The following is a 16,135-nucleotide window of genomic DNA, read 5'->3' as shown; positions in this document are numbered from 1 at the left end:
AGCAAAGCAAGATACAGCTGCAATTATTAATACAATGTGGCATTCCAAAGGAAGCTGGATTCCCTCCTCCTTTTTGTTCAGTTTCTATTAGAAAGGCAATTCTTGCATATAGCTTCCCTAGCCAAAATTTAAGAAATTCATCATACAGCTGTACGTACTCTTACGCTTCAGCTCTAGAAGACATTTTACACCATACAACTTTTGATCCTTTGCTATACAAATCACTGTGTATTTGAACAGTAACTACAGATCTTGGAGTTTAATATACATTAAGGGGGGGAAAGCGGGACAGGGACAGGAGGGGAGACCAAGCTGGCATTACTGTTACCACACCTTCGGAAACAGTTAGGAAGAAGGGGAGGAGACATGGAAAACACTAAAAACTCAGAAGATTTTGAACTTCTCAGTTTAAAGATTTCTATGAGAATAAAACTATTAGAATACAATAACAGAGCATCAATATGAGGAGGTGCATCCCTAACACTGCTTCTTCAGTAACTGTTATTGTTAACTTCCCTGGCCAGCTAAGGCCTTAGTGTAACCACTGTGGCACCTGAGGTTGCTTGGAAAGCCCCAGCAACTTGAAAGATTCATAAAACCAGTAAAACAAAATGGTAGACAGCTCTGCTTACACTCAGCAAATCCAGAACTTGCAATTTCAATCACACTGATACAGAGACCATGCAGTTGTCAAAGAACTGCTGTCTCAATACTACCTAGGAAATCAGCACTTACATTTTGTGCTTCGTACAGCTTTCAAGATATGCACCAAAACATCAAAACTAGAAGTCCTAAGAAGGCAGATTCACTCATCCCTTCCGACATTTCCGAAGTCAGTGTTATACAGGACCATTCAAGTTCAGGAAATATCAATTCATGAACCTATTCACATAATAATGGTACCAGTGTCACTTTTCAACCTACCTTCTCTACAGAAAGGAATGTGGTCACATTCCATTCACACTATTAACTATGTCTTTGACTCTTAAAAGCACAGTTTGCAGTCAGGATTTAAGAATAATTGTATAGTCTCCTGCAATTATAGGGAGTGAAACTGGAACAGAAGCACTTACAGGAACACACTGCACTCTGGGTTATGGATGCCATATTCACATGTAAGGAGTTAACCCTCAAATCCTCCCCAGATACACATTTGATGCTTTTAAGAAAATGTAATGCACTTTCTCCAGAATTATTTTGTTACACTGGCATGAAAATACACAATATACACAATACACCAATACTCATCATGTTTCTCCTGGTTTCCCCTGCAGTTCCTATAACTACATAGGAAACAAAGCTGGACTACCAAATGCAAATTATTTTAGAATAAACTGATACTTCAATTTTTTCCAACATACTATTCTTCAAGGGGAATTAAGAATATATCTGTTACAAACTATTCTTGGTTCAGCTGTCTTTTTTTTTAATTAAGCCTTTTAGAAGCTAGATGAACAAGAAAGTACTTGTATTCAATAACTATTTCCTAAGCTGTAATAGGAAAAATTTACCTGTTTCCCTTAAATTTCTTATTCCCATTTCACTGGATTTTAAAACAAGTTTCACTCCAAATTGATGATCTTCCAAAAAAAAATACAGTGAGACGCAGATAAATTCAAGTATCATAAACTCTATATTTCAGGTTCAATAAATATACATTATACTTGATATTGGCTTATCCGTAATCCCTATACCATGCACACACACATTCTTGCACATGCACTTAATGTTTATCTTATGACAAATCCTCTGACTAAAACTAACCTTGATCAAACATATTATGGTTTATGAATTCTCAGCAGTTTCTAACTGTATCTCCTTTGTATCATTCATTGTAGAGATTTAGCCAATTATGGGCATGCATTAGAAATCTCTCATGACTTCAAAAGGACTGTTCAAGGTGGATTAGAAAGTAGCAGCATACCAGGCAGCTTGCACACTGCCACAGTTAATGAAAAAATCCCTTTGAAAATTACACATCGCCCCACTAATTTCTTCTGAGCAGAAGAGTGACATTCTAGATTGACACTTCCTTCCAGTATGAGATAAAAATTCAGTGCAAAAATGAAGTAATTAAGCCCCACTCCTTTTGACATTTACTTTACAGCATGACTCATGACCATCTTCAGGCTGCATTTAATAAAACGTTTTCACTGACACTATTAAAAAAATATGTAATGCTATAATACAGCCTTTCAGTGCTTTTTCTTGCACAATTTGAGTTCCAAAATCAGTTTTTGGGTAAGTGAGCCTGCAGTCACTTTTTTTGTGCTTTTTTTGTGTGCTGAGGCTCTCAGGACTTAAAACACAAAACAATGGAAGCTAGCAAAAAACAAAGGGAACTTTTTTTATAAACCTAAATTTTAAAAAGCAAATGATGCTTTGGAACTTTTTCTAAAGACAGTAAGGTGGGCAAAAACTACAGCAACAGATTTCACTCATTTTTAAATAAGACCGTAGAACTCATGCTACAAGTTTCCAATAAATGACTACTAATTACTTTTACAATACTGAGTAGGTGTGTAATGAAGTCAACAATATGAATATGAAAGTCAGTCCACAAGGCTTAATTAACACTCCAAACCAGAGGGTTAGAAGTTAGAAAAGCAAACTCTTCTGCAATTTTATATCTGGAAAGCATGTGAGCAACAATACTACATCATTAAGATTCTCTCTGAAGAGAGATATTTATATCTAATCGACAATACAGAGGCATCAATACACGTATGACTGGCTTTCTCCTGCTATTTGGAGACACTTTTATTTTTTCTACTGTTTTCCATCTGTTTTCCAACTGTTCCTGCAAACCCCACATTTTCTGTCTTTGGATTCCTTTATCTACTCATTGGTAATAGCCATTCATTGTCAGTCTTCTGAGGATAAAAATGACAATTTATCTTCTAATGCTACACACAGTTTAAAAACCAAACCAAACAAACAAACAAACCAAAACATACCAGGTCAGACAAAGAACTTACATAAAACTTTGGAAAAGGGAAGTCTCTAAGAAGGAAAACTTCCAGTAAGAATAATAAATCCTACAGCTCTACCTATTCTCTAGGAAAACCCATTACTCAGGGTACTGCTGGCAGCTACAGATATCACACTTGCAGAAAATTATTTAAATAATTTGACCAAATAAACTGACACATTATTTGCAAAACAGAACAATTCCATTCCATGAAATGCTAAGCCAACCTTGGAATGATTACGAAGCCAGGAGGCTTTGAATGTTCATACCCTATCTTGTCATTAAACAATTACTAATCTTAACCAAGTGGAAGGTAAACAATGAATATTAACAGGTATTAACTTGGCTTTTGTCTGGCCATTCAGCTTCCAAGCTCCAGCAAGGAAGCTGTACATTCTGATCAGGCTAGAGCTAGAAATATCATATTTATGCATTAAAGGAAATTTCTCTGTGGGAAATATTAGGCTAATTGTGTTTTTAAGTGACCTGAAAGTCTGATTCTTATAGAGTTCTTTAAAATAGCTTCTAATTGTCTCCAAAGCTCTGTTCTCTATTCATCTTTTGAAGTTTTGTCATTTTGGCAGCCTTGCACAATCCCAGAAGGAACAGAAAAAAAACCTACTCAGTCTTCTGCTCTTTTTCCAGGTTGACACTTCTGAAGCACTTATTAGCATAGTTAAGAAATATGCTCTTTTCCAAGAAGAATTCCTAAGGTATCTCCCCCATCCAACCTTCCTAGTATGTGCATAATTTAAAAATACAGTAGTATCTATCAGATAATGTTATAGAGTCATAGAATGTTCCAAGTTGGAAGGGACCCAGAAGGATCATTGAGTCCAACTCCTGCATTGGACAACCCCGACATTCACACCATGTGTTTGAAGGTGTTGAATGCATGAGGAATGGCACAATCTCATCTCTGCTTCTTACTGAAGGGACCTCAACATGAATTAAAACATTGCCACATCTTTCTTCAACATTCAGGTCTTTCAGCTAACCAGCACCTGACACACTTGTAACCCCCCATTCCTACCACCAGGGCAAGAAGAGAGTATTCCCTTTTTGCTGTCCTTGTTTCAACTAAGGTACCTCCCAGGTTTTCCTTCCCACTGAGAGGGCTTCCTGTGCCACTGATTCCTTAATCTCCACTATAATGCCACACCCACGCTGGTAGTGTCCAATTCAGAATTACAAATCCTTCTTACACAGAAGAGACAACTGAAAAAAAAAAAAAAAAAAGATCATAGCAAAGCTGAAAAAAATGAGGGCAGAACCAATAGCCTAGAGAAGAGAAGGCTGAGGGGAGACCTAATCACTGTCTACAACTACCTGAAAGGAGGTTGACAAGTGGTAGGTGTTGGTCTCCTCGCCCAAGTGACATGTGATAGGACAAGAGGGGAATGGCCTCAAGTTGCACCAGGGGAGGTTCAAATTGGACATTAGGAAAAATTTCTTCACCAAAAGGGTTATCGAGCACTGGCACAGGATGCCCAGGGGGTGGCTGAGTCACCATCCCTGGAGGCATTTAAAAGATGGGTAGATGAGGGGCTTAGGGGTATAACTTAGTAGGGGATAGGTACAGTTGGAGTTGACGATCTCAAATGTCTTTTCCAAACTAGTGATTCTATGATTCTATGATACACACAATGACAATTTACTAAGCTAGGAGTACATTAACATCAATTGCTTAAACAGCTTCTTACTATAAAATAATCGAAATTCTTTTGAAACAGTGGATATGCCATTTTTTGAATGCATTTCACACTTTTGTATGCAGATCTGGACAGCTCACTTCCACTAATAAGACAGGTCCTTAAAACAGTTTACACTCCAAATCTCTAGATCTCAGGTATTAATTTGAAGGAAGCACGACAACACAGCTGGCTATACTAATCTACTCTTCCCTTGGCCTCTGCTGCAGAAATTATTCTGGCCTAGACAGACCCATGATCGAACCTAGCTCAGCCATCCCTTTGCACATACTACAAGTTCTATTCTATCACAAAAATCTTTCTAAAATAATAAAACTGTATTTCACACACCAAGTCCAACCTTTACAGCCAACACATGTATTTATTTAAAGATAACATCGCATTCTGACTTCCGTTATCCTAAACTGAGGAATAAAAATTACTGTCAAACTACAACGCTCCACAGTTGGGGTAGACAAAGCAGTAAAATAGATCAACGTCTTTCAGTTATTAGGGTCGAAAAACCTGATGCTGTACAGTGGTTTCTTGCTCTCCTACACATTACTACACATACCCAAATATCTAACACGTTTCAGTGTTTGTACATGGCTTGAACAGCATGATTCATTCATTGTGTGATTATTTCTCAACTTCCAACATCACAAATTGAGAATCTGAAACAGGGCTTGATAAAAGAACACAAAATTAAGAAGAATGGATTAAAATAACTAACAGAGAAATGTACAAATACGGTTTTAAATTCTGAGACTTTCAAAAAGCCATAGGATTATTTAAGACAGATGTTAATATGCATTTGCATTTCCATTTCTATAATAACAGAAAATTATGGAATACAACCAGCAACTACAATCTTACTTGGATCTCTGAATTTTTTAATGTTTGTTTTCATTCTGACAAGCTTTTTCCATTAATCTTTACTGTTCAATCTACATTAAATCAGAATTAATATCTCAATAGAGCCAGTAGATGGCAATAAAAAGATCTGTGACAAAACTTGATTTTGGAAATAAACACAGTATGTATAATGTACAGCTAGTAAAATGGTAATTTATTGTTTTACTTCACTGATATGGTCTCAGGCTTCTGTAACAGCATTTTATAAATTTTTATACAGAAAAATCCATTAATCCTCCCTTGATCTATTGACTAAAACTCTCACTGAGGTGCAGAAAAGAGAAAAATCTGAGAACACTCTGTTCGCATTACTCAGAAAAATAACTTATCTAAAATTACTTGATAACTTTATAGTCAAATTAAGCTTATAATTTCAAGAATGTTTTGCAAAGCAGTGTGTATAAAATGCACACAAATTTGAATCTCTTTTTGTTTGTAAAATGTCGTCACACAAAAATAAATAACCACTAAACTGTACTAAGCCTTTATACTACAGTAACCTTTGGAAGTTTCCACTAAGCATTATACCAATGCTATTCAGCATCTTCTGATAATATTTGCCAGAGTTTCAGCTTGGAATTAAAATATCAAACTATTTTTATAGCTCACAATTGCAAATCTAGGAATAAACTGTATTGCAGTGACATACCTGTTTAGCATAAAATATAAAAATCAAATTACTATTTTGAATGACATTAAAAATGAAAGCACACACATCAGATTTTTAAAGGAGGACTTACAGATATGATTTCTTATATATATGCATATATATTAAGCATATGTTCACAGCTGAGATACAGCTATTGTTGAGAAAGCATCAGTGGCTTGGATTAACCTTTTTTAACATACAGAATTAGTAAAGTTGCAGAATTATTTTATGTATGTGTACATCAACAAACCATATAAATACACAATTTTATATAAAGTGCATTTACCTTTCTGCATTTTCTGACTTTCATCATAAGTGCAAGAACAGACTGGTCTTGGCAAGAATATGTTTTACTAAAATAAAGTACCTGATGAATAAGTTTGCTAAGTTTTTTCTCAAAAAAGATCTGCAAAGCTGTCAGTAAGGTTTGTACCTTACCATGAAACATTTCAGAAAAAGAGTCCTATGTATAACTTTCTATTTAATACTTATTCATTATTGCTAAATAATCAATTACTTTTTTCCAATACATTTTACTTCTTTAAGAGAAATCAAACTTATAGACAAAAATTTAAACCATACATCAAATACTTACCAGTAAATAACTATCCTTAGATTTATATGTGAAAACTGACAAGCTACTCGGGGTACAAGTGAAGTAGCAGTATTCCAACCAAAACTTAGAAATTAAATGCCTTCGTGTAGTATATATGAATGCACACTAGTATGCGTATCAGTACAGGAAAACTACTTTGACTCAAGAAGAATTCAAGAAGAACTACAAGAATCAGCACTTGGAAGGACAAATACCTGGAGACTGTTGCCAAAAAACATTCAGCAGTAAGGAAGTTAAGAATTGTGCAACTGCTCCCAGAAATGATCACAATGATTGTTTCTGATTGAAGAGTAAATAGATTGAGGACAATGAAATAATACACACTGCAGCTGGCAGCGAGATGTAAGGAGACAAGCACACATGAAAAGCATTCCTCGTTTCTTCAGAAGTGGCACTGCCAGTTTGGAAAACACAGATGCTGAAAACTTGGATGAGGTCTATTGGAGGGCCACCAACATTACAGGGTTGAAGAACCTGATATATGAAGAAATGTTGAAGGAACTGGGTTTTCTCCACCTAGAAAAGAGAAGGCTCAGGAGGGTGGGGAGGATCTAATCAGTCTTCCAATGCCTACTGGGTTGTATTACAGAAGATGGAGGTGCCCTCTTCACAAGGATATGCGACAAAAGGACAAGAGGCCATGGGGCACAGAGTTCCTTCAGGGAAATTTTGTCTTGCCCTAAGAAAAAAAACATTTTTTCTGCCATGAGAAAAATTAAACAATGGAATAGTTTGCCCAGTGAAGTGGTGGACTTGCCCTCACTGGAATTCTTCAAGTCTTAGCTTAAGCCTGACAAGGCCCTAGGTAACCTAATCTGGAGCCCTTCTGTCAGCAGAAGGCTGGATCAAAGAATCTCCAGAAGTCCCTTCCAGCCTAGACTATTCTATGATTCAGGATGCAAAGCTCTGCAGCTACAGTATTTTAAAGTAGTACCTGCCACAAACATAGAAATAATTTAGCAAAAAATAGCTTCATGCACAGCTCTTTTGATTGAACTGTGCACTGCTGTAACTCCATTAATCTCAATGGATTTATACATGTGTAGAAGCTGATGCAGTCAATTTTTCTCCTTTTTTTTTTCCTAGTTTTTTACTATATAAAGTTGGCCAATATGTAAGTGCACTTTGCGTATCTGCTAAATGCCAGACTCCTGAATTCCACACAAATAAAGCTGGTTGTTTCACAAATGCAGAACATTGTACCACGAGAACAAGGCTTTAGCTTCATCCTGCTGCAATGTTAGTCACGTACATCATTGCTAAGAAATATGCCAACTAGTACTGGTGATGAAAAAATAAAAGTAACCCCCCCTAGATTTATCAGGAAAAAACAAGCAGCACTGAAATCTGTTGCAAAGCATCTAAGGATTCTTTTTTTTTTTTTTAAAGGGAAAATACTTTAATTTTGATCTAGCAAGCCACCTAAAATTACTTTTGCTCAGGAATTAATTCAAAAGATCTTTAACTGCACTCAGGACGGAATGTTTACTAATTTCCAAGTTTATCTAGAAGGCAAAGTATGATGATGCCTAGAACCAGATGTTAAGTATACCTTTCCATCTACTAGAATCCAAACTGCTTGACTCTGGTAGTGTTTCACAGTTTCTTTGCAACATTATTTCAGAAAAAAATGTCAAGTTTACTGCTTAGTTGACTGAGTGTTGAGACCATTACATTAAGACCGCTCAGAAGAAGTTTGAAGAGCTTCTACCGCACACCAGGAATTTGATGAAGAAACACACTTAATAAGAATGGAACACTAGAGAAAAGCAGATGTACCAGGCACCTTTCAACCACCTTGATTTTGGATCGGCTACCACCTTTAAAAGTAACACCACTACCTTTTCAGCTTTATTAACAAGCTACAATTTCTGCTTTCTGGCCTTGAGATAAATGGACTGTCAGCTCCTTCTCACTCAGAAAAAACATAGCTTAAGAAAGGGTGACTTCCCTTATTCCACCCTATACGTCTTACAGAACTGACTTTTAAATATACACATTTACATATAGATATTTACATATATATTTATGAAGATCATGAAGATCTATTTCAAATCCTTATGAAGAATCCATGAAATTAAATCCACGTGGCCCAATTTTTTATTAAGTCATGTGTACTACAAATACGCTAGTCCTGTACTTACACTAAGGTACTCATTATCATCTATATCAGAGCTGATTACATTCCTCCCAACACTGTATTTGTTGACTGTAAGGTCAGCTTTAATATTACAACTATCAAGATGGTCCCTCATTACTACTTAGTATTTCCAAGCTAACCCTCGAATGCATAATGTGGCGTAAAACATCCAGGCTAAGTGTACCTCTGCATAAAAGCTTTCCAATATTTTACTACAACTGAATGCTGGACACACAACAAGCTACTTTTCAAGATCAGGATACGCTCACGTTAAGCTGTCCTGTAAGACTATTGCTTCAATACACCTCTACTCATGTTCTACTACTAAGAGTTGTACACACAATTGATTTCTTGGACTCAGCTTTCATAGTAGTCTTGAAACTGATTCAACAAGCATTCTTCAGATTTGTGAGAATCTAAATTAAAAATAGTCGCCAGGAATTAAAACTCTTTGTCCACAATTTTCAAAGAAAAATAAAAAAACCCCACAGAATTAAGGTTACGCCTCATCTTAACCCACTCCCTCAAACACTCACCAAATTTTTTCAGAGTAATTTCCTCAGTTTGTTCAAATCAGTGTAAGAAGTCAGAGGTGATTGGAAACAGTTTCACACAGGAACAGACACTCGGTTGGAATGTCCTACTTTGCACCTCTGGTTCATGCCAGAAGTACGTGTCTATGTAGAGAAAGAAAAACTAAACACACTATGGGATATGATTAATTTTAAATTATGTTAATAAGGGCTTATTGTTTCCTGCTTTAAGGACATTCATCTACTTCGTTTGAAAACTGCACTTGCTGCACTCAGTTAGCATCCATCCATAAGTAAAAGAGGGGAGTTTCAGGATTCTGCTTCTGGTTCAAATCATGTTGTCATGGAGGCAGATGTTGAATTGATGAGAATAAGTCAACCATCCAAAATGAATCAGTTTTAATACTTAAAAAATATCATTAAATGTTATTGTTTTAATGCTGATCATTATTTATTATTAAATGCTTAATATTTTATTCTATTTAATTAGCTTTTACTTTGCTGGTGTACATGTATACCCACCAAAAGTGGAGACAGCATCGGAGTAATTGCTGTTAATGAAAAAAAATTAGTTTGCATAAATCTGTAAGGGCTGGGCACAGAATCCTTACAAGAACACCACACAGTTCTCTGTTAAGCCTGTACTGAGTGATGGCAAATGGTGCCGTATAAATATATTTCCACTTGAACAGTATTAGTTTTAGGGGGTTTTTTATTTTTTTGAGAAAAAAAATAGGACATTGCTAATACCTGTGCTTGGCTTTGGTAAGTGCTTCGTGCTTTGTGCCTTGTGCTTTGGCTTTTGGTTACAACATGAACTGAACAGGTAAAGGCATACATGACCTAGTAAAAGAAATTTCTTGTGTTCCTTAACATTTTCACACTGCCTGATGTGGGCAACATCGCATAAACACACCATAAAATTCTCATCTCCACTTTAGGCAAACACCAGAAAGGAAAATAACTCACTTCTATCACATGTTTCTGAATCTCACTAGGTAATCTAAAATGCATTTCTACCAACACCCTGACACATTCAACAGAATTTTTTCCTCTCTTCACACTGATGTACTTTAGATGGGCCAGGTTTGTCCCTGAGCTTTAAGAGTGATGTATTTTGTTTCTGAATTGTTCTTTACAACTGAAATGCACAGTTTAACTACTAATAAATACAGTAAAGGTACATAGGAATACTGCCAATAGATGAGATTTGTGCTCCTCTCGTAGTTTAAGGATCTTCCTGTAGATGAAGCAATACTCCCAGGAGAAAGACACAGTGGTGGGGAAATCCCACAAATTTAATCCAGCACAAACCTACAGCACTGCTGTGAGTCTTCCACATATAGTTGCTTCTGCCCTTCTCCCTTTCACCGGTGAACTAGGTCAGACATTCTCCCAGATCGATTCCCTAATCTGATTCATCATGCACCAGATAAAAGAAATTGCCAGTGTAACAGATAAGATGGGAATAAATATCCAGGAAGCAAAGGCAAAACCAGCCTCTTTAAGCTGCCATAAATCCCCATTGCTGACATTTAGCCATACAGTTTTCATGATATGATCTCTCTGGATATGTTGTCCAGTAATGAACCATAGCATTGCATTTAAATTGCCAAACTAGCTTTATATTAAAATACCTCACTGAGGTTAATGCAAATGTTCACACATACATCAGGCTTTCTGCAGCCTTGAACTTCAGTAAACCAGCTGACACTCTGCAACCCTAAAGCTTGGAAAAGAAAACCCAAAGTAAGCTCATAATTCATTGCACAACTCACAACACCTGTGCAAACAACGAAGTATGTGCTCTTGCTGCACTTCTGTAAGGTGATGCAGTTTAACATCTACACAATCTAGACTTTTTGCCACGAGAAAAGTAATCCAATTCCTAAAAGCTAAAACAGCATAATGTTGTATTGCAATGCAATACAAGAAAGCTCCGATAGAAACACACGTCAAGGAGAAGTCCTACAGTCTCATTTATTGGATAAGATACTCATAGTCATCCCTCCTTGAATGAAGAGAAATGACACTTAAGTGTTCACCACACAGAACCACAATAAGATGAAAACCAAAAGGTGTTACAACCACCAGTATTTGTGGTCATCATATATACTTGTTTCAGATAAAACTTAGAGGAAATATCCATAAAGATCATGTAGGAGGTCTTTGTAAGATACTCTGTGGTCACAAACCAAGTAGAAAAACAAACAGTTCACAAACATATGGTTATTTTGCTTCTTGAAACAGCACCATTAAATTCTTGAAATACATGAAGTGATAAATACACAATATCTTGCAAATGTACGGCAAAGTATGGCAACAACATTCATAGTACATGAAATCACAGAGGGGAAAAAAAAGAAATTAAAAAGCAACACTTCAAAAGATTTCTTTGATAGGAAAATCTTCATTTCCTTTTAATATATGGAGCAAAATAATAAAAATCTACTTCCCAGTATTATTTCTTCTATTGTTTATGTTAACTGCTATAAAAACACATGGACTTTTTGAAGGCAGACTTACTTCTACCAATGCCACAGTCAGAACAAGGTCCGTTTTTGAGTCTGGAAAAAGGGCATTCACTTGTGGAGACATTCCAATCAGCATGCAATTAGTGACTACTGATATTACACTCATAGTTTCAAAAGCCAACTGAAACAAAACACAAACATATTTATGTTTATGACCATTCTCTCTATTACCAGTCTCCAAAATGCTCTGGACAATATCTCTCTCTCCATTAAGTCCTCAGAAGACTCATTATTTCAACATTTTCTTTTCCTTTGTCCTTTGAATCCTAGGGCATAGAACTTGCTTGGCAAGCAGTCCAGACTCTATCAACTTTAAGAACCAGCAACCACAAGACCACAACAAGGTTTGTAACACCACAAAAACCACTTGGCAACCCTGAATTTTTCTCTGATTTTTTTTTCTCTATGTGCATGTATGCGTGTTTGCTGTGAAGAAGTTAAATACTATCCTTCCACAATTCTGTAGTACTGAAAAGACCTTGAGAAGTTATTTACAGACCACTGACATCCTAGATGTAGGTAATGCCAGAATACCTCCTGAAAATCTTCAAATAATCCTAAAGGAAGAAGGAAGACAGGAAAGCAGCCTTATCCCTGGTATCTTCATGAATCCTAATTTGAACACATAAAAGATTATGTGCTCATCTACAGTTCTACTCCTAAACATAAATTTCTTTCAAGACAAAGGAAAAAATGCAAAACTCCTAGAGAAACTAATAGTCCCAACACTGTTTTGTCTGAATGTTAAGTAATAGGAAAATATAAGGATGGTTCAGAATGCCTTCCTTAAATCACAACCAGTTATACAAGCTGATATTTGTTAAAAGATTTAAATTTAAATGTATGCAATTGCACAAGTGTAAGAACCTCTTGCCTACAGAGCTCCCACAAAATGCCCGAAAATATCACTACAGTGTGACATCTACTTTTGAAAATAATGGTTCGTATTCCAAGGTCCTCTCTGAAATGAGAAAGACTGACATTGCATCATAGCAATTTTCTCAATGATTTAGCAGAAGTAACCTTCTCCTTGACAACAAGCTGGTGACTCAGCTAACCTGACAAAATAATTCCAATATTCCTTTAACAGTAATCTCTCAGCCAATGCCACCTTTCTACATGAATCAGGTAACTAAATTTTAAGTCATTATTTTTATTTCACAAAGCAAATGTATTTCTACTATTTAGTTAAAAACCTACACTATAAAAAAACCCCATATGACTGTACCATTAGTGCTATGGCTTTTCAGCCTACTCCCTAGACTGAAACAAACTATTCTAGCAAAACCAAATGCTATTAATACACCTGCAGCTATGCTTGGAACTTAGGACCACCACCTCATTTAACTAGTAATCACACCACTGGGTCAACCCAGCAATGTTATCAAGATGTTGGCAGCACAGATTTGGACTGAAAATGCATCAGATGTTAAAATGCAATCAGACTATAATTTATACATTTTAATAACTAAAATTATAATTTACAATTTTAATGACTTAATAGTAAAAGACTTCTCCTCTAAGTCCACTTCATTAATACCTATGTATGTGTCTTACAAACATTGCTCAGAATATTTGGTTTGCACGATCTTACAACATGTTCCCCTCGAGGTTTCCTGATCTCATTTCTCATCTTCCATTTGTTTCATTTGGTACCAACATTTACAACCCCTCCAAATTAAACAATCCACTAGTTCATTGTGCCCTTTATCTGCATTCCATATCATTAGAAAATTTGTTAAATAAAACTAGAGTATGGATCATCTCCCAGAAATTTCCTCCAACTATATCACGCTCTTTATCTGGCCACTGCTATTACAGAATACTGAAGTATCTGGGTGTGACTTAACTACCTTCTTCCCCTTCAGGAAAATCTTTGGTTTTGGAGGAGTCTTACCGGTTATTTTTAGTCAGAATCAGTTCACTGATGGAGCATACTCAGCAGACTCCAAACTAGCCGGTGCTACCACATTCACATGAGCAAACAACTGAGGACAGAAAATCTCTAAGCCAGTATGACCAGGATGGAATTGTTTAGATAAAATACAACATCCAGGTTGTGCAGAAAGGTCCAGCTCCTGCTCACAGATCTAGGTTATTTTAAAATTAATCAGCCTGAGTACCAGTAATCACAAGAGCACAGAGCCAAACATGGCATAGGATTCCAAGTACCTACCAATCATCCATCCTTTTTTGTTGAAACCCTTGCAGAGCTTCATGCTTCTGAGATTGCGTCAGATCTTACAATTTGTAAAATATGTTTGGCTGTAAAGAGTACTGGACAGTACCTGGCAGCTTTGCTTTGTTGCAGTTGCAACAGGACCACAAAACATACACATACAAGGACTAAAAGAATCATTTGTTTTCTTTTCAAAGGCAAGTAACTGACTTGATCAAACCCCAAACACTACAGTTGGATCAGCAATATCCTAAGGCAGTGAAGAGAACTAAGTACCCACTAAACCTTAAAAGCGACTGATAGGTCAAACACACGCCTTAAATATCTTTGTTGAAATCTCTTTTAAAACAAATGAATAGGAAAAAAACACACAAAAATTACCTGCCAAACACCAATATTTGCTGTGGGTTCTGCAAAGGGCCGCTTGTAAACTCTACACATCTTCAAGGCATCAGAATATATCTCTGTGATGTTGTTTAACACTGCAAAGACAGCTGCCAGTGGATAAACACAGGAGAAAAGACTCACATAGCCAAACTGTAAGAACAATTCCAGATAATCATCAAAAGTACCCTGAAAAACAGAGCAAAAATAAGAACAACGTTAAACCACAAAAAAATACATGAAGAAACACAGAATTAACAATACAGATGCAAATATGTTTCCTCATCACAAATCAGTTGTTTGAGAATGACTGGAGGTAGAAAACAACAACAAAATGCACCTAATTAATTTGGAATTATTCAATTACTCAAAACTTCTTAATTAGGGGACACCAAGGTTTTTTCTTTTTGCCTGACGCAATTTCAGCAACAGTCATACTTCTTACCCTTATTACATGAAGTAATTCTATAAACACATTCATTCCAATCAAGTTCCTGACTATCTCAGCTTCCTAGAGAAGGAACAGGGGGACAAAGGAAAACAGCACCACACATTTAAACTGTCAGAACATTTTCTTAAGAGCATAGTGACAAGAAAAGTCTTAGTATTTCAGACCGTCCATGAAAGACCTAAGCAGAAAGGCAGGCTGGCAGATAGGCAACTTTTTCCTGGTATTTCTGCTTGTTTATTTCAAACCAGGTAAGTAAAAATTAGTGGCCCCCTTGAAAGATGAAATGACAGAATGCAGCACTGACATCTGAAAGAAACAATTTATGCAAACAAAAAGCTCTGTTTTGGCAAACATGCAACACATCTACCACCTGACCTTTAAACCAAGAAAGTGGGTACTTAATTACCAATTAAGTATTCACGTATAGATTATTATGCATAGTTGCGTACTAGTTTTGTATATTAATAATAGTTTTCTGTGATTGTGGCAGCTATGTACAGAAGTGAAAAACAAAACCAAACCATTTTTAAAGAAAAGGTTTTTGCTGAACAAAGGATGGTAAAATACCATGAAGAAGTTAAACTGGGATGTAGCTATATTGTATTCATAAAGACGCATACTTTTTCATATCTCTCAAAAATGAGATATTAAAATTAAACACTTGATAGTAATTGAGATATAAGAACCATATAAAATTGGTTTGGGCTCCACACATCAGACACATGGTTCTCTAACCTTTTTGGTGGTTATAGCTGTTAAACTGACTGCCTCTCCAGCACCTGGCGTTGTTTTGCTAACTGAGGCAGCAGAAGCCTGCAAGCTCAGAAATCAACATGTGGGGGTCATTACCCCCACATATTTTTCACTTCAGCTCAATTTTAAGTAGTGTATATAGTTGGGTCTGACAAACTGATCTGCAGGCCACACCCTGATGAGCTACCTAGCTTCTAAAACCAGAGAGAATTTTCCACAGAAATGTTTTGTACAAACTTTGAATTTTAGTCAGTTGGGACCTTTGTGCAGAATCACTCACTGGAGTTGCAGTCACATAGTTGTCCCTGCTATCACGTTC

At 36.3% G+C, this 16,135-nt stretch overlaps 1 protein-coding gene across 1 annotated transcript in view; it reads right to left on the bottom strand.

The window, feature by feature from the left end:
• ANO10 (anoctamin 10) overlaps nt 1-16,135 on the bottom strand; it is a 133,377-nt gene that overhangs the window by 96,579 nt on the left and 20,663 nt on the right. Inside the window, exons 10-11 of the mRNA XM_054057861.1 lie at nt 14,610-14,801; nt 12,042-12,170 (exon numbers count right to left, since the gene is read on the bottom strand). Of these exons, the coding sequence (XP_053913836.1) occupies nt 12,042-12,170; nt 14,610-14,801 (321 nt within the window). The remainder of the gene's footprint in view (nt 1-12,041; nt 12,171-14,609; nt 14,802-16,135) is intronic.

Source organism: Cuculus canorus, chromosome 2, assembly GCF_017976375.1.
Source record: "Cuculus canorus isolate bCucCan1 chromosome 2, bCucCan1.pri, whole genome shotgun sequence".
Taxonomy (NCBI): domain Eukaryota; kingdom Metazoa; phylum Chordata; class Aves; order Cuculiformes; family Cuculidae; genus Cuculus; species Cuculus canorus.
The sequence above is the reverse complement of the archived record's forward strand: the minus strand, read 5'-3'. Positions and strand labels throughout refer to the sequence as shown.